Source organism: Neomonachus schauinslandi, chromosome 10 (assembly GCF_002201575.2).
Source record: "Neomonachus schauinslandi chromosome 10, ASM220157v2, whole genome shotgun sequence".
Taxonomy (NCBI): Eukaryota; Metazoa; Chordata; class Mammalia; order Carnivora; family Phocidae; genus Neomonachus; species Neomonachus schauinslandi.
In genome coordinates, this window is record NC_058412.1 from 112,614,774 (window position 1) to 112,633,698 (window position 18,925).

The 18,925-nt window shown below is 45.2% G+C and overlaps 1 protein-coding gene across 2 annotated transcripts in view; it reads left to right on the forward strand.

The window, feature by feature from the left end:
* Positions 1 to 897: 897 nt before the first annotated feature.
* PSMF1 (proteasome inhibitor subunit 1) overlaps positions 898 to 18,925 on the forward strand; it is a 43,918-nt gene continuing 25,890 nt past the window's right edge. The window contains exons 1-4 of one of the 2 annotated variants that reach the window (XM_021688961.1): positions 898 to 927; positions 1,032 to 1,175; positions 7,636 to 7,788; positions 10,026 to 10,108. In XM_021688961.1, the coding sequence (XP_021544636.1) occupies positions 1,047 to 1,175; positions 7,636 to 7,788; positions 10,026 to 10,108 (365 nt within the window). In that variant the 5' untranslated portion in view covers positions 898 to 927; positions 1,032 to 1,046. The other variant, XM_044918597.1, reaches the window with a different exon arrangement.

Consider the following 18,925-nt stretch of genomic DNA (forward strand, 5'->3'; position numbering starts at 1 on the left):
CTGCTATTTCCTGAAATCAGCTCCCAAATAAACCACTCAAATCCCTGTCTCATGTTGGCTTCTGAGGGATGACTAATGCAGGGATGATGATGTATTATAGGGAACCAAAGTTCTGTGAGACTCAAGCTATAACTGTATGCAAAGCAGTGGCTGAACCAAGGGACCGGTGGGGGAGCTCTCTGCCCAGGTGCAGGCAATGATGGGGGTGTCTTGGCTGTAAAAAAGTTAAAAGCAGTAAGAAAACTGGCCAGTCTGCTTTTTATTATAAACCAGCCATTCTATTAAGCTTCAATTATAAAATTCTCCTCCCCATTGAGGTTGATGGCTCTTGCTGTCCCATGCCTGCTCCTTGGCACCCCACTGATGCCAACTGCACTGAGGACAGAGAAATTGTGGGCAGAGGAGATGGGGGAAGGTCTCACTCAGGAGGCAGCACTGATCCCTTCATCACACAGGACTAGCCGCATTTCACACCTTCATGCCTTTGCGTGGGCCAGTCCCTTCTACGGGAATACTTTTGTGCCTCAATTCCCTCCCACTCTTCCATTATGGTTCAGTGTCACTGGGCATCCCCTCCTCCAAGAAGCCCTCCCTGACTCCTAGCCTGAATTAGATGCCACCTCTGGGCTTGCACGGACCTCCAAGTGCCCCTATGTCATCCCGTTCTGCGGATGGGAAGTCTGTGGCTCAGACAAGGTGGCCTCTCCTCGCGACCTAATTTAACATCCGGCCTGTGGCGGTCGCTCCAGCGACCTGGAAAAAGGAGATTCCCACTTTAAAGACCCCGCCCCGCCTGCGAGCGGCCTGGCGGAACCTTTAAGTGCCCCGCTCCAGTTTCCAGCCGGCGCATTCGCGCTACTGAGCCGGCTCTTGGAGCTACTTCCGGCGGCCGCGCTCCGCCCCCGGGCGTCTCCATTTTGGCCGCAGGTGGGGCCTGGGCCTGGGCGGGTGGAGTAGCGGAGGGTAGTCCTCAGCAGTCGCAGGACCCAGTCGGTTTACGGCACTGTCTCCCTTCCTTCCTCCACCCGCAGGAGCCGAGGGCGCCCATGGCGGGCTTGGAGGTACTGTACGCATCGGCGGCGCCGGCCATCACCTGCGCGCAGGACGCTTTCATCTGCTTTCTGCACTGGGAGGTGGTGACGCACGGCTACTACGCCTTGGGTGTCGGCGACCAGGTACTCCAGAGAGCCGGCCCGGGGCCAGGGTGGTGGGGTGAGGTGTCTTCTGCCGGGATCCAAGGACCGGAGCTTTGGGCCGGAGCGCCTGACGCTCCCCCGCCCGAGTCCCGGCCCTGGGGCTTCTGGCACCTTCGGTTTGGTGTGCGGGTCGGGGAGCTGCTCTACTGGCCAGGCCCAGCGCCCCTCGCAACACAGCTGGGGCAACATGATTTGGAAACCCAAGAACAAAAGCTCGCTTCGGCACAGCCTGGCAGTCTCCAAGGCCAGGATCGTGTGACCTGACACTGAGACGGGGGCGTAGCTCCCCTTGAGCACTCCTCACCTGCCTGAACTCCGCCGAGCTCCTTCCCACACAGCGACGGGGGCGGTACTCAATATTGTATTCGGGCCTCCACCGGATAATCTGAATCCAAGCACGCTTATACGGGTGATCTTTGATCTGTTCAGCCGCCCTCAGGGACCCTTTCTTTACTCCTCAGCACGGGCCCAGAGAGCACACACACTTTTCACCTTTTACTGAAGGGCCCAGTGCAGCCCACTCACCGCTGTCATCCCCAGCTCAGGTTCTGGGAAACAACCACTGTGCCGCACCCCCAACCCCCACAGGTACACCCCTGCACCCTGGATGTGAGAGCCAGGTAAGGTTACCTCCCCAACTGCTGCCCCTACAGGGTCAGCCCCTCCCGCTCTCCCATCCTCAGGCTCTGCCTCTTAGAGCTGGGGACCTTGTCGTCACACCCACAGAGCCCCAGGACTGCTGGGCCCTGCCTACTGCATAATTCTTTGGGGGAGCCTTTGTTCATCTTCCATGCCCCTTCCCTGTGACATTCACCCTTTACATCATCCTGCACATTAGCTTCCTGGGAGAACTGGGCCTGGCCCCCTTTCTGCCCCTTCAGTTCTCTTCTACTTCATCAGAGAAAATATCCTCCCAGCCACACACCCCACATACACGCAGGATTCCCAGCCTGACCCTCACTGTTGCCTTCTCACCCTCAACCTACATCAGCTCTGGGGAGTAGGGCATCTCACCCGTTGCATCTCTTGTGATGAGATTTTAACCTTACTCTCATTTCTAACTGCTTCAGTTCTAACTCCCTAATCCTTTCTTAGTTTCTCAGATGTACATCCAGCATCTTAAGTTTTCCTCTCCTGACACAGAGCCTTAAGGATCCCTCCTCAAACACAGTTTACACATCCCGAGCCCTGAGAGCCAGGCACTCCCTTCCGTTCCCTGCTGCCCCATTCCTTTGTCCTTTAGAGCAGTGAGCAAGACCACCACCTCCTCTCACGCTTAATGCCCACCAACAGGAGTCACATCAGAAGGACAAGAACTGTCATGGATATCTGGCTCTTTTTTTTTTTTCCTCGTCCCAGACCTCAAGTATCTCACAGGAACCCCAGATACACCCTTAGCATCCCCCTCCAGGCTCACACATACTTGTTCCCTCATGTGGAATCTAAGACTGGTTATAAGGCTGGAAAAGAAGGGGACTCACATACACACCTGGAAGCAGGAACCACATTTTCCTCCCAGAGAGCTCTGTTCTTGGCCTTTCTGTCCATCCTGCACTACATTCCACTTACCCTGCCTTTCAACATCTCAGGCCTTGGAATCCGGTAGAGGTGGGGTCTCCACCCACGAGTATTGGGCTCCTGCTCCAGTGTATAGTGTTCCCAACAGAAACTTTATGTTTCCTCACTTGCCCCGCTTCACCTTTCCAATCCTGAATGACTCTTTCACTTGCCCCTGTCATTTCATTTCAGCTTTGCCTGGGAAGTCCAGGAAGCTGATGTGTAGAATGGCGTGGAGTGCAGTGGAATTGGAGAGGGGAGGAAGGCTTACTTGGTCCTGCCCTTGGGTCTCGTCCATGGGCCCCCAGATCCCCCCACCCCTTGCCCTGTCCTTCAGATATAACGGGTCTGCCCTGTTCTCTGCCCCTCCTCATGGACCTCACCTTGTTTACTCCCAGCTTGCTATTTCTGCTCTGACGCAGTTGGAATCTCTCGCCCCAGAACAGGAACTTCTTACCGAGGGCCTGTGCGACTCCCTCTCTTCTCCCCACTTCACAGGACATACCAACACTACATACAGATCTGCTGTCACCACTCGTCCCTTCACACACCTCTCCGCAGCTCTGAATTCTGACAGCTTAGGGACATCAGTTCATATAGGTCATTGCCTCCTTTGGCATCATCCCCTTGCCAAATACTCTAGGCCCCAGTTTTTCAGGTGAAATGTGCAGAAGGAATACAATCTCATTTTAATACAGGTTTTAAAAAAAAGATCCTTGCCTGATTCCTAAAGGTCCATCTAATTCCACTCTGTTCGTGGTGCCACCTGTTGAGATCATGCAGGCCAGAAAAAGATTCTGGCCCCAGATGTCATGCAGGAGGCCAGGGAGAATGGGGAGGAGGGTTTTGAAAGGCACTAACCACTGTCCATGTGTCCACCCCAGCGCTAAATCATGCATGCCCTCTGGGGCTGGGTGTTTGTACTGCTCTCTGGTGTGTCTTTTTGCTTCTGTGCCCTTTCCCTGAAGTGCTGCTCAAGCTCAGGTTGCACTTGTCCTCCTCTGACTTACGCTGCTGAGTCAACTTTCATGGGAGTAGAAGCTCTTTAGAGAGGCATCTATTAGTTTATTTAAGAGAGGGTTTAATTTTCTGTCCTGGGACCAGCAGACTCCGCTGAGACCAAGAGTGTTTGCCACGCTCAGAGAATGTTTATGTTGCCTCTCCAGCCACCTCCTTGTAGGGGTGGTAAGGAGAGAGGAAGGTCCCAAAGTGTGTGCTTCATCATATAGTATATTGACAGTTAAATAGAAAGCTAAATAGTCTGTTTTTCTCTTTGGTTTTATCTCCTGTTGTGCAGGGCAGTTGTGTATGTAAAACTCGGTTAGAAGAGCAATGAGGCCACTGGCTTCAATAAAAATCCAATATTTGAATTTGGATTACTTTTTTGGAGTTAGTACCATTCCTCCTAAGAGCTTTACAGAGGTGTCAAGTGGGTTAGGTGGCAAGGGGTTAGAGATGGCTATAGATACAGGTTTGAGAATTTTGTTTTCTTTTGTAGGAATCTAAAGGTTATGACAAAAAAGAGGAAATGCCCAAAATGATCTGTTTGTGTTTCTTTGAGTGCATTTTAGCCCAGAGACCCAGGGATGAACTCATGGCCACTGAAGAATGCTTCCAGCCCCAGGATGTTGCCTAAGTGGACAACTATCCTTATTTTCTTGGGGCCAGTCTAGTGGATCTGGCTGGGAAAAATCTCCAGCCATAGACCAAGCAGCCAGGAGCTCTGAATGCCAAACCCAGCTCTGCATCTGACTTACTGTGACCTTAGGCAATTCTCAGCCCCTCTGAGCCCTTAAATTTTTCATCTGAGGGTATTAAACTACACAGCCATATGCTTTGGCTACTTTCCAGTTGCACCTTTCTGGGGGGCCTGATATTTGATGTCAGGGCCTAGAACGCAGTTGAAATGCCAAATCTGGCCTGTTATCACCAGGGCCAGTCCCTCTTGGTCCCACCTCTTTTCCCCATATCAGGGCAGCCCTTGGGCTGGGACCATCAGTTCCCCTGCAACAAGAGGTGTCAGCCTCATCTGACCCCAGGGTTCTCTCTTGCCCTAGAAGCCAGAGTCTGTGGAAGAGTGAGCAGACCAAATTACCATATTCCAAGGAAAAATTCTGGTGGGTTAAATGCTGTATGTGGAGGATATACATATAAGTTCAAAGGCCTCTGACAGAACAAAGATAAGACACGTTATCAAAATCTTAGCTTCCAAAGTAAACCTTAAATCCACTAAACCTGTTAACAGGAAATGTACCCAGTTGGAAGTGAGGGATTGTTTCTCTTTCTCACTTGGCAGACTGGTTTGATTCGTTTCATTTTTCTTTTTCATCACTCTCTTTTCTTTGCTTCAGGCTTGTGAGTTTCCTTGTCATCCAGCCAGCTTTTAAACCATGGCAGTTGCAGCATCTTGAATTGTATTTGGGACCACTTCCCCCATTGGATTCCTGAGCACCAAGCGGGTGACCAAAGTGGAGAGACCCACGATTCTTTGCTCTTGGCCTCCCATTGTCCTTGATGTATGTAAAGGCTGTGGTGCTGGACCTTTGTCTTTTGCTGTTGTTCTTCATCTTTGGTCCAGTTCCTCCCACCATATTCTCCTGAGTGCAGAGCTTCCCGATCCACTTGCTCCGTGTTTAGCCATATAAATCGGTATCTATGAAAAAATATATAGATTACTTTTGTGTGTTTAAAAAAAATTTTTACATAAATGGTACCAGGCTGTAGATTTCATTTTTTCTTAACTTCTATTAAGTTTTTTATGTATATAGAAAAAATTTTTTTTTAAGTAGGCTCCATGCCCGGCATGGAGCCCAACACGGGGCTTGAACTCATGACCCTGAGATCAAGAGATGAAGACCTGAGCTGAAATCAGGAGTTGGGCACCCAATAGACTAAGCCATGCAAGCGCCCTTTAAGTTATATTTTTTAAGTTATATTTTAAGTTTTATTTTTTACCTTTATCTGTGATGCTACAATTTGATCTAGTTTGTTCCTTCTAACTCCTATGTAGTATCCCACTGTGAGCATATTTTTTCATTTCACCTTCATGTTGGTGTTCTGACACAGTTGTGATGAAGATCCCTTGTCATGTCCCCTGTGCCTTTGTGCAGAGTTTCCTCCAGGAATGGAGGTTGGGGTCACAGGGTGTCCACTTACTTCAGTGTGCACCACATGCTGCCAGACTGCTTTCCAGAGGGTTTGCAGCAGTGTAAGTGGCCACCCGCAGTGTCTGAGGGTCCCCACTGTCCCCACACTCACATGAACAAAAATGGAGAAATGGGTAATACTGGTGTGACGGGTGTAACGCGGAACCTCATCCTTTCAGCCTGCACTTGTCTGAGTGCTGGTGAAGTTGAACGGCCCTCTATATACTGTTATCTGCTCACTCTTTGGCTTGTTCATATCTTCTGCCAGTTTTTCAAGTGGGTTCCCAATTTTTATTGTTCATTTTCCAGGCATTCCCTTAATGTGCTAGTTATTCATTCTTTTTCGTCTGTAGCCATGGCAAACATCTTGTCCTAGCCTGTGACTGCCTGTTAATGTTGCCGTGTCTGTTGTTGAACAGAAGCGTCCAATTTGGAACAGTCTCAAAGACAGTTCTTTTTTTCTTTTGTGGATCTTAAGAAATCTTTCCCCACCTAGAAATCACTCTATTACTTTTTCCTGTAGTTTAAAAACGATTTCTCAAACTTTAGTGTGTAAAAGGAAAGCCCTAGGATTGTTTAAAAGGAAAAAGAAGACCTCACACCTCACAGTCATGCATTTTTACACCCACCAGGAGGGCAAAAATTTTGAAATTGGGCAGTGACAATGTTGCTGACCACATGGAACTGCGAGGACTCTCATACAGTGTTGGTGGAAGTGTAAACCCGTACCTCTTTGGAAGACAGTTTGACTTTGTCTTATAAATTAAAAGTTCTTTTCCCACACATACGCCATAGAAATGCATCCACCTGCATACTAGCAGATGTATACACAAATGTTCACAGCGGCAGCGTTTGTAACAGCGGACCTGTACACGGTCCACATAGGCATCAGCAGGTGAGCGTGTGCCTGGCAGTGTGCTCGAACACCACCACCCCGTACAGCTGTGAACTGTGCTGCGTGGAGCGCCGTATAGTGCACCATACGTGGTTAAATGTGTTGACACAGCGAAATCTTACAATAACTGACAAAAAAGGAAGCGATAAAGGTGATGCCATTTATATAAATTCAAACACATGTGAAGCAATATATTTTTAGGGTTGTATGTATAGTAATACAGCAAGCTGGGAAAGTAGAGACATTTTAAAAAATACAGAGAAGCGATTACCCATGAGGGGAATAAGCGAGATTCATTAGGAGTACCCTGCTGGAGGCTTTGGCGGTGGCGGTGTTCTCTTAAGCAGGTGGCACATAGGTGTCCACTGATGTTTTATCTTGTACATATGCTCCATTTTGTGTGTGTATGAAAATTGTTCATCATTTTTGTGAAACCACTACAGTAGTCTGGAGGGGAGTATGCTAGAATCTTTATTTTTAGTCAACACTGTGGTGATCCTCTTGCAGATGGTCTGGGTTCTGAACTTAGAAAAACACCATCCTAGAATTTCGCAGTATCCCTTCAGGTGACTGGCGAGGAGATTCTTACCAAACCAAGGCTGCAGATTCTGGACAGGTTCCAGTACTGTGTCATGAAGGCAGTCAGCTACAAGGGAGGGAGCACTGGAGCTGGAGTCCAGAGACTAGGTCCCCGACCTCTAACTTGGACATTTTCTTTCTCTTGACCTCCATGTCTTCATCTGTGAAATGAGGAAGTGGGATTAGATTGTCCTCAAGGCCCTTCATAGCTCTGTGTTGAGCTACGAAGATCTTCCTTCTCTCAACCCTGGTGTCTTCTCAGCCAGGTCCCAGTGATAAGAAATCAGAACTGCTGCCGGCCGAATGGAATAGCAATAAAGACCTGTATGTCCTCCGGTATGAGTCTAAGGATGGGTCCAGAAAGCTCCTTGTGAAGGCTGTCACCGTGGAGAACAGCATGATCATTAATGTGCTGGTGAGTCTCAGGGACATGTTGGCATCTGCTGGTGGGAGCGGACATTGGGATCACCTTTGTGCAGCCCGTTTAACAGTACAGATCAAGAGCCTTAAATGTTTATGAGGACTTTACCCAGTGACCCCACTTGTGGAACCAAGACAGGAGTCCTCCATATAGAAAAGCTTTGTGCTCAAAGATGTTCACCTTCTGGTATTATCAAGGGAGGGACTTCATCACAGGGGAATAATTACGTAATTTAGGGTAAATCCTTTCGGTAACAACAGGGATGGAAAAAAGCTTACTGTAGGCCAAGGGCCTGTTTTAGTTCTTTAGATAAGCCTAGCTCCCTGCTATCCTGGCGCCCTTACAGTTCTCATTTCCAGGGATGGAAAACTCTTCCCCACACCATGGACTGCCTCACACACACCCTCCTCCCTTCAGCCCCTGCTAATTCCTTCTCATTTTTCACTTCCTCAAAAAGTATAGTCCTGACGACCTACTCTCACCTGCCAGAAAAATCTGAATTACGCCTCCCTTCTTCATCATTTTATTTCCTTGCTGGTCCTTACCACAATTATGTACTTAGTTGTCCTTTGGTTTGATGTTTGTCTTCTGCCACTGGACTATAAGCACCCCAAGGGCAATGACTCTCTTGTTAAGTGTGTCCTGGTTGTCCCTGTGTGCTCATATAAAAGTAGCATGCAGTCTGTATTGCACTGTACCTGGCTGTTTTCACTCAATATCTTTTGGAGGTCTCTTTACATGGGAATGCATATAGATATACCTTATTCATTTTAACTACTATGTAGTATTCTGTAATACCGTAATTTATTTATCCCTTTCTGGGTTTTTTCCCTTTATTTAAATTCAGTTTAGTTAACATATACTGTATTATTAGTTTCAGGGGTAGAATTCAGTGATTTATCAGTTGTGCATAACACTCAGTGCTCATTACATCAAGTGCCCTCCTTAATGCCCGTCGCCCCGTTACCCCATCCCCCCACCGACCTCCCCTCCAGCAACCCTCAGTTTGTTCCCTAGAGTTAAGAGTTCTTACGGTTTGCCTCCCACTCTGTTTTTATCTTATTTTTCCTTCTCTTTCCTTGTGTTCATCTTACCCCTTTCCGTTTTGACGAACATTTACATCTTGTATCAGAGTTCTTAGTTATAAATAATAAAATTCCCTCAAGTTAGTTAAACAGATTGGGTTTATTAAAAGAACTGGGATAGCCATTGAATTGTTGGAAGGGCTAGAGAAACAGGTTCAAGGCCGGGCTTTCAAGACAGTGCCTCAAAACCATACCACGGAAACTGCTGCTGCTGCCACCGCCCAGGCGTGAGGTGCGGGCTTAGGCTGCAGGCCCTGGAGCCCCTTCTCATGAGCCGTTCATGCCTCGGCTGCTCCCCTCGTCAGCAAGATGTCTGCCCCTTGCTGGGCCTGCTTTTCCATGTTGCCCACCTCCAAGTCAGAGATATGTGGCCATTTGGCACCTCGGTGACATGCCTGTGCCCAGACTACAAAAGACCCTGGGAAGTAGGTTTAGTGGGCTCTGCCTGAGAAAGGCAGTATTTTTAAATCAGAGCAGTCCCCAAGCATCAGAAGGTTATTTTGCTAAGTCAGTTAGAGAAAGACAAGTATCATATGATCTCACTGATAGGAGGAATTCTTAATCTCAGGAAACAAACTGAGGGTTGCTGGAGTGGAGGGGGGTGGGAGGGATGGGAGGGCTGGGTGATGGACATTGGGGAGGGTATGTGCCATGGTGAACTCTGTGAATTGTGTTAAGACTGATGAATCACAGACCTGTACCTCTGAAACAAATAATACATTTTATGTTTAAAAAAAAAAAAAAGAAGATAGTAGGAAGGGAAAAATGAATGGGGGAAATCGGAGGGGGAGACGAACCATGAGAGACTATGGACTCTGAGAAACAAACTGAGGCTTCTAGAGGGGAGGGGGTGGGGGGATGGGTTAGCCCGGTGATGGGTATTAAAGAGGGCACGTATTGCGTGGAGGACTGGGTGTTACGCAAACAATGAATCACAGAACACTACATCAAAAAGTAATGATGTAATGTATGGTGACTAACATAAGAAAATTAAATCTTAAAAAGAAAGGGTATTTCGCATATTACAGACATTCCTGGTGTGTTTCTTTGTGCATGTATAGTTCTTTAACTTGAATATTTAATTGTTATTCTCCCATTAGTCCAGAAATATCCCCAGTTTCTTGTTTTCTGTTTTCATTTTTCTAGGAAAGTGGGTCACAGCAGGTATCAGATTTGACCCTGAATTTGGATGATTATATCGATTCAGAACACCTGGCTGACTTCCACAGGTACTAAGTGATGACTTTTCCCTGGGAAAAAAGGAGAGAAACAATGGAATGGGGTGGAGAAGCCCAGAGAGTCAAGAAAGGTTAATAGAATGATCTTTGTCTCCTGGGCATAGTCACTTCCAGTACTGTGTCATGAAGGCAGTCAGCTACAAAGGAGGGAGCACTGGAGCTGGAGTCCAGACCCTAGGTCCCAGACCTCTAACTTGGACATTTTCTTTCTCTTGACCTCCATGTCCTCATCTGTGAAATGAGGAAGTGGGATTAGATTATCTGCAAGGTCTAAATTCTCTTTTCTGTTCTTAATTTATTTTAAGAGAAGATTCACATGGGAAATGCCACATGAAGTAGAATGATGTAAGCAAGAGTCCATAAGTGCTGCAGTGGCTCCAGGGGAGGGGGGGGTCAGGCCGGTGGGGTCAGTCCCAGTAGGCTCCTGGAGAAAAGGTGTACCTAATCGGGTCTCCACCTCAACTTTTTCTTTTAAATGGACTTCAGTTTTTAGAGCAGTTTTAGGTTAACAGCAAAATCAAACAACTAGTGCAGAGAGTTCCCATGAACACCTTCCCCTCCAGCCACCCCCACACAGCCTCCACTATCAGCATCCTGTACATTGGTTGTAATGGAAGTACCTGCATCAGTACACAGTCTCACCCAGATTCCATAGTTTACGTTCAGGTTCACTGTTGGCAGTGTGGGAGTATGTTTACCTTTTTTTTTTTTTTTAAGATTTTATTTATTTGAGATAGAGCGAGCAAGAGAGCATAAGCGGGGGGCGGATAGGGGGTGCAGATGGAGAGGGAGAAGCAGGCTCCCCACTGAGCAAGAAGACCAAAACGATGCTGGGCTTAATCCCAGGACTCTGGGATCATGAGCTGAGCTGAAGGCAGACACTTAACCAGCTGAGCCACCCAGGAGCCCCAAGTATGTTTATGTTTGGAAGAACCTGCCATACTGTCTTCCATAGTGGCAGCACCATTTTACATTCCCGCCAGCAACGTATGAGAGTTCCTGTTGCTCCACATCCTTGTCAGCATTTGGTGTTAGTTTTTCAGATTTGGTCATTCTGATAAGCGTGTAGTAGTATCTTGTTTTAAATTTTTTTTTTTTTAAGATTTTATTTATTTATTTGAGAGAGAGAGAGAATGAGAGACAGAGAGCATGAGAGGAGGAGGGTCAGAGGGAGAAGCAGACTCCCCGCCAAGCAGGGAGCCCGATGCGGGACTCGATCCCGGGACTCCAGGATCATGACCTGAGCCGAAGGCAGTCGCTTAACCAACTGAGCCAGTATCTTGTTTTAATTTACAGTTCCCAAATGACATACGACTTGGAGCATCTTTTCATATGCTTATTTGCCATCTGCATATCTTCTTAGGCGAGGTGTTTGTTAAGGTCTCTGGCCCATGGTTGGTTTGTTCTCTTACTGTTGAGTTTTAAGAGTTCTCTGTATAGGGACGCCTGGGTGGCTCAGTCGGTTAAGCGTCTGCCTTCGGCTCAGGTCATGATCACAGGGTCCTGGGATCGAGTCCCGCATCGGGCTCCCTGCTCCGCGGGGAGCCTGCTTCCCCCTCTGCCTCTGTCTCTCTCTCTGTCTCTCATGAATAAATAAATAAAATCTTTAAAAAAAAAAAAAAAAAAAAAAAAAAAAAGAGTTCTCTGTATATTTTGGGTAACAATCTTTTATCGTATATGTGCTTTGCAAGGATTTTCTCCCAGTCTGGCTTATTTTCTCATTCTCTTGACTTTTTATTTTGAAATTTGCTACCCCACAGAAAAGATGGTTTGCAAAAAATAGGAGGTGAATACCCATATACCTGTCACTTAGGTTTACCACTTTTTAACATTTTGCCACATTTGCTTAATTTTTCTGTGTCTGTTTTTGAACCACCTGAGAATTATCTCCAGACTTTGTGAACCTTCACCCCTAAATATTTCAGCAGTATCTCCTTGTTCATACGAGGGCATCCTCCTATATAACCTTAGGACAGTTCTCACACTCCGGAAATGTAGCGCAGATGCAGGAGTATCACTTAATACACAGTCCATGTTTGATATTTCTGCAGTCATCCTGGAGTGTCCTTTTTAGCTAGTGTTTTGGTTCTTTGGTTTGCGGGTTCTTTCTTACCCAACCAAAGATCCCATATCGCATTTATTTTCATGGCTCTTTAATTCCATTTAATCCAGAACGGTTTCCTAGATGTTTGTTTTCCATGGCTTTGGTATTTTTGAAGGTCACTTATCATGTAGAATGTTCAGATTGTTTCCTAGTGATCAGATTTATTAGGTTATTTGCTCATCATTTGATTCAGCCTGAACATTTTTGACAAGAGCATTTCGTAGGTGAGGCTGTGTTCTCTTCAGTGTCTCACATCGGGTGCAGAGGTCTGTCTCGTTGACTCTGTTCAGTTTGATCACTTGGTGGTGTCTGCCAGCTTTCTCTCTAGTAAAGGCATCTGTTTTCCTTTGTGTTTAATAGTGATCTGTGGGATTATACCAGCAGCCCATGAGTACTCTGCTCCTAGCAGTCTTTCATCCAGCAGTCTTGGCATCTATCGATGATTCTCACCTGAGTCTGTTATTACAGAGATGAATGTAAGACAGTAACTTTCTATCTTAATCAGTCTTTCTACATTTATCAACATTTTTTTTACAAAAAAAGTTTTCTATTCTTCCTGTCCCCTTTATTTTTATTTTTTAAAATACCAGTGTAGACTTAAAGATTCTTTTGTATCCTAAGTTATGGTCCATTTCTATCGTTCTTTGGATGCTTAAGTTGTTCCAGAGTTGACCAGTGGGAGCCCTTTTAGGCTGCCTCCTTTGCCCTTTTGACATGTCCCCATCATTTGTAGAGTGTTTCATACTTTCTAACACAGTAAGATGTTCCAGCCTCACCTTGTACTTTTTTTGCCCCTGCCTTGAAGTCAGCTGGTTTTCTAAGGAGCCATGATTTCTGTTAGTGGGGAATCATATTTAAAAAACAAAATCTGGGCCCTGAATGTGCTCATTAATACTAAGGATGCCATTGCTTCTAGGCCCTTTCAGTGAGTGAATAGAGCTTGGAATCTTTTTCCTTAAAGTCTTTTCTTAAATTTTAAACTGATGCTTTCATTTTTAATCTAACACCATGGGATTCTTACTCTTTTATTCTGTACTTTAGCTCTCGTCAACATATGTACTCATTTGTTTGATCCTAAAATACACACATAGTTTCTGACCTGCTACATCAGTATCAACGAAGAATAAATCAACCAAATAAAGTTTCACATACAATTTCTTTCCAATTCTTTTTGTTCAACTCTGTCCCACTGAGGATGTATATAGTCAGGGTATTATGTTCAGAGGGTACTTAGGTGAATGCTTCTTTTTCCACAAGTGAAATGAAATTGTTACATGGTTAGGCCCAATTATTTCCACTTTATTCCATTATAAGACTTTTTTGCCATCCTCATTGACCTCCTTGATTTTAGAGGAAGCCTGGCATCGGAATAAATTCACAGCCAGAACTGCCTAGAAACCCTGTTGCATTTTATTATATCTAATTGGGAATAACCATTTTGAACCCACTCCACTCCCCTCAGACTTGCAAACCATCTGCCTCCATGATTGAGGCCACCCCTTTGTCTCTGCCCCTCTTCCATGCAGTCTTTATGTGAGGAGATCCCTACTTCTACTCCAGCTCCCCACCCTTCAGCTGATTTCCCACACAGTAGTCGGACCAGCCTTTTTAAAACGTAGTCATGGTTAAAACCCTGGCTTGAAATCCTTCAGTGATACCACCTCACATACATTAGGATGGCTACTATCAAAAAAACAAAAAACAAAAAACAGAAAATAACAGGTGTTGTCCAGGATGTGGACAGATTGGAATCCTTGTGCACAGTTGGTGAAAATATAAAATGGTGCAGCCACTATGGAAAATAGTGTTGTGGTTCCTCACAAAATTAAATTACCATATGATCCAAGAATTGTGCTTCTGGGCATATACCCAGTAGCATTGAAAGCAGGGTCCAGAATAGATATTTGTATACTCACATTTATAGAAGCATTATTCACAATAGCCAGAAGATGGAGGCCATGTAGGTATCCATGAATACCTAGAACAGGTGAATGGATAAACAAAATGTAGTATATATGTACAGTGATATATATACAATGTGGTCTGTACCTACAGTTAATTCAGCTTTAAAAAGGAAGGAAAAGCTGGACATATGCTTCCACATGGAATAACCTTGAGGACATTATGCTAAGCAAAATAAACCACTCACAAGCAGACAAACACTTTATGATTCCACTTAGATGAGATACCTATAGTAGTCAGATTCATAGAGATAGAAAGTAAAATAGTGGATGATGGGGCTAGGAAAATGGAGAATGGGGAGTTATTATTTACTGGGTACAGAGTTTCAGTTTTGCAAGATGGAGAGTTCAGAAGATGGGTGGTGCTGGTGGTGGTGATTATGCAATAATCTGCATACTTAACACCACTGAGCTATACACTTAACAAATGGTTATGTTGGTAAATTTTATATGTATTTTCCCACAATTAAAAAAATTTTTTTAATCTGAAAAATATTCAGAACCCTCCAGTGAATGTTGTGTGCTCTTAAGATAAAGAACAAAATCCTTGATGAGGCCTAAAGCCTAACCCCTGCAACCCTGTCCCGTACCACTTGCCCCTTAGTTGCTGTGCCTGGGCCATGGGCCACCATGACTCGCCCCCTTGAGATCTCCCCCCCCCTAGTGCCCTAGTGCCTAGAGCACTCTCCCCGACCTCCTCACACAGTCAACTCCTGTTCTTCCTTCAGTTCCCATTGAAACATCAGTTCCTCAGAGAAGCCTCTCCTGCCCCTGCCACCACGTTTGAGGTTTCATAACACCGTTTTAAGCATTTAATAAGTGGGTATTTTATGATTAGAGATGGTCTTCCCCACCCTGGCCTGTGATCTCCTTGAGGGCAGGGCCTGGGCCTGGGCCTGTTCTGCATATGGTGGACAGTGGAATGAGTGCAGTGAGGCCAGCCCAGGGAGCAGCCCAAGCTGCTGTTTCGGGTGCTGCCCACTCCAAGACCCCCGCACCCCTAAAGTGGGTAAGGAAAGGACAGAGCCTTTCTCTTGACGTCTTCATTCTGGAATTGTATTGCAAGAGAAGGTGATGAAACCTGTGGAAGAACCCAGGTCCTGTACTAGGCCCAACATGCTCATTACAGCATTTAGTTCCCTCAGCAGTACTGAGAGAAACGGTGAGTGTCTCCATTTATTTATTTATTTTTTTAGTACATTTGTTGGAGTTTCGTGCTGGGGGAGTGTTTCATTTTTTTTTTTGATGACTGAAATGCGGAACCAGCAGTATTACCTCAGAGTGTTCTGAGAACAAAACGAGATGTCAGCCCAGAGTGCTCAGGGCTGGTGCAGCAGCTCTTAGTAAACATACAGAGGGAAAAATATCTCATCGCCGGGCACCATCTCCATGGAAACTGAGGCTCTGAGAGCTGGGGTATGGATCTGCCTCCTGATCATCGGGCCCTCCCTCCCTGCTCCGTCGTACTGCCAGCGACACCGAACTGCCTGTCTCTAGTCACCTTCCCCCATCCAGCCCTCCTTGTTAGGTCATCATGGCATGTCTTGTCCACACTAGGTGGGAATTTGTGCCCCTCGGTGAGCAAACTCTGACTTGCTAAGGAGTATAAACCCGTTGCTTTCTGCCGTGCCCCTTCTGGTTCTGCCCTTGCAGGATGACAGGCTACAGGCTGTCTTTTGCTGCTACCAAAACGGCAGTGCTACTAAGGCTTAGAAATTGTGCAAGAACTTCAGACTTGAGTTCTGCAGGTAAACGCACATCCTACGTAGGAGATCAGAGGCCTTCTAGCTGTATCACACACAGCTCATCTGAGAAAGGAAAGAGGATTTAGATTTACCCCTTCCACCCAACTTGGTCAGGGAAGCAGCAGGGTCCCCAGAGTTCTGTGTTCTGAGCAAGAACCTGATTGTTGTAGGGATGTAGAGACCACAGGCCCTTAGATCTTCCAAGCCATTGCACGTGTTACAGTTCTGAACCAGGGAACTCTGTCTTCACAGTGTTCTTTAGGATTGACATATTAAATTAGTGAAAGTAAATTTGCTCTGGTGGAAAGGGTAAGGGCAGGAAATTGAAGTCCCTGGGCTTTCTCTCTTACCCTACTTGGGCCCCCTTCTATGTGAGAGAAAACTTGAAAGCACTGATCTAGTATTCTCAGTTTATCTTATGGTTATATAATAAAAATGTATTTTTAAATTAAACTTTTTATTTTGAGGGGCATCTGGGTGGCTCAGTTGGTTAAGGGTCCAACTCTTGATCTCAGCTCAGGTCTTGATCTTAGGGTCATGAGTTCAAGCCCAATGTTGGGCTCCATGCTGGGCGTGGAGCCTACTTAAAAATTAAAACAAAAAATTTTATTTTGAGATTAATTGTAGTCTTAAATGCAGTTGTAAGAAATAATACAGAGATTTCTTTGTATCCTTTATACATTTTACCTCAGTGATCACATTGTACAAAACTGTACTAGATGTTACAGCCAGGATATTGACATTGATAAAATGATACAGAGCCTTTTTAACACTATAAGGATCCCTCTTTTTTTTTTTCTTTTTTAGAGAGGGTTGGGAGGGACAAGGGGACAGGGAGAGAGAGAATCTCAAGCAGGCATGGAGCCAGATGCAAGGCTCAGTCTCACAACCCTGTGATCATGACCTGAGTCAAAATCAAGAGTCAGACGTTTAACCTGACTGAGGCACCCAGCTGCCCCTATAAGGATCCCTCTTATTGTCACACCCACTGTCCCTCCCCATCCCTAACCCCCTGGCAACCACTTATTCTCCATCTCTAAAATTTTCTTATTTCCTGAATGTTAAGGGACACCTGGGTGGCTCAGTCGGTTAAGCGTCTGCCTTCAGCTCAGGTCATGATCCCAGGGCTCTAGGATCAAGTCCCACATTGAGCTCCCTGCTCCGAGGGGATCCTGCTTCACCCTCTGCCTGCCACTCCCCCTGTTTGTGCATTCTCTCTCGTGCTCTCTCTCTTTCTGACAAATAAAATCTTAAAAAAAAAAAAAATCTCTGCCTTTAAAAAAAAAAGTAAATGGAATCATACAATATGTAAGCTTAAGCTAACGGGATTGGCTCTTCTCACTCAGCATAATGCTGTTGTCATCCGTCTGAGTTGTTGCATGCATCAACAGTTTGTTCCTTTGTAAAGTTGAGTAGTAGTTCATGGTATGGGTGTACCACTCCTTGAAGGATATCTAGTTGTTTCCAGTTGTTTGCTATTACAAGTAAGGGTGCTGTGGACATTCAGGTACAGGCTTTAGTGTGGACATAATTCTCATTTCTCTGTGATAAATGCCCAAGAGCACAATGGCAGTTGCATGTTTAGTTTTTTTAAGAGACTGCCACATGATTTTCTAGAGTCTGTACTGTTTTACATGTCCACCACCAGTGTATGAGTGATACCGTTTCTCTGCATCGTCACCAACATTTGGTGTTGTCATTCTTTTTCATTTTAGTTATTCTGATAGATCTGTAGTATTATTCCCTCATGGTTTTAATTTGTATTTCCCTAATGGGTAATAATGATGTCGAGCATCTTTCCATGTGTATATTTGCCATCTGTGTATCTTCTTTGGCAAAGTGTCTGTGTCTTTTGCCCATTTTCTAAGTGGATTGTGTGAGTCTTTTTACTGTTGTATATTTGAGAGTTCTTTATATATTTTAGATGCAAGTCCTTTCTTAGTTTGTTTCTTCATTCTCTTAACAGGGTCTTTCACAAAGTTTTAAATTTTCATAGTATTTGTTTTATCAATTTTATGGATCATGCTTTTGGTGTCAAGAATGCTTTGCCTAGCTCTAGAGCCCCAAGATTTTCTCTTACGTTTTTTCCTAAGCTTTTTATAGTTTTCTATTTTACATTTAAGTCTGTGGTCTATTTTAAGTTAATTTGTATATATAAGGTGTGAGGTTTAGACAGAGGTTCATTTTCTTGCCTATGGATGTCCAGTTGCTCCAACACCATTTGTTCTTCCTTCATTCAGCTGGCTTTTGCAACTTTTTCTTTTCTTTTCTTTTCTTTTTAAAGATTTTATTTATTTATTTGACAGAGAGAGACACAGCGAGAGAGGGAACACAAGCAGGGGGAGTGGGAGAGGGAGAAGCAGGCTCCCCGCAGAGCAGGGAGCCCGATGCGGGACTCGATCCCGGGACCCTGGGACCATGACCTGAGCCGAAGGCAGTCGCTCAACCGACTGAGCCACCCAGGCGCCCGCAACTTTTCCAAAAAGCAGTTGTCTGTACTTATGTGGGCCTGTTTTTAGGTTTTCTGTTTTATCCCATTGGTCTTTATGTGTGTCCCTCTGCCAGTATTACACAGTTTTGATTAATGTAGCTACGTAGTAGACCTTAAAATTGAGTGGAATGATTCCTCCCACTTACCTTGTCAGGATAGTCTGAGCTATTCTAGGGCCCATGCCTTTCTGTACTAACTTTAGGATCAGCTTGTCTATGTCAATAAAAACTTGCTGGGAGTTGCATTAACCCTATAGATCATTAAACCTATAATGGGGAAAATTGACATTTTTACTATGAACACGGTATATCTCCATTTATTAAGTCTTACTTGAACTCTCTCATCATCATTTTGTAATTTTCAGCATGTAGATCCTGAACATGTTTCTGCTGTTTCTTTTCTGGAGGAGGGGGGTGATTATAAATTGTGTTCTGCTCTTAGTTTTGATTTTCAAATATTCGTTATTAGCATATAGAAATGCAGTTTATTTTTGTGTGTTGATCTTTT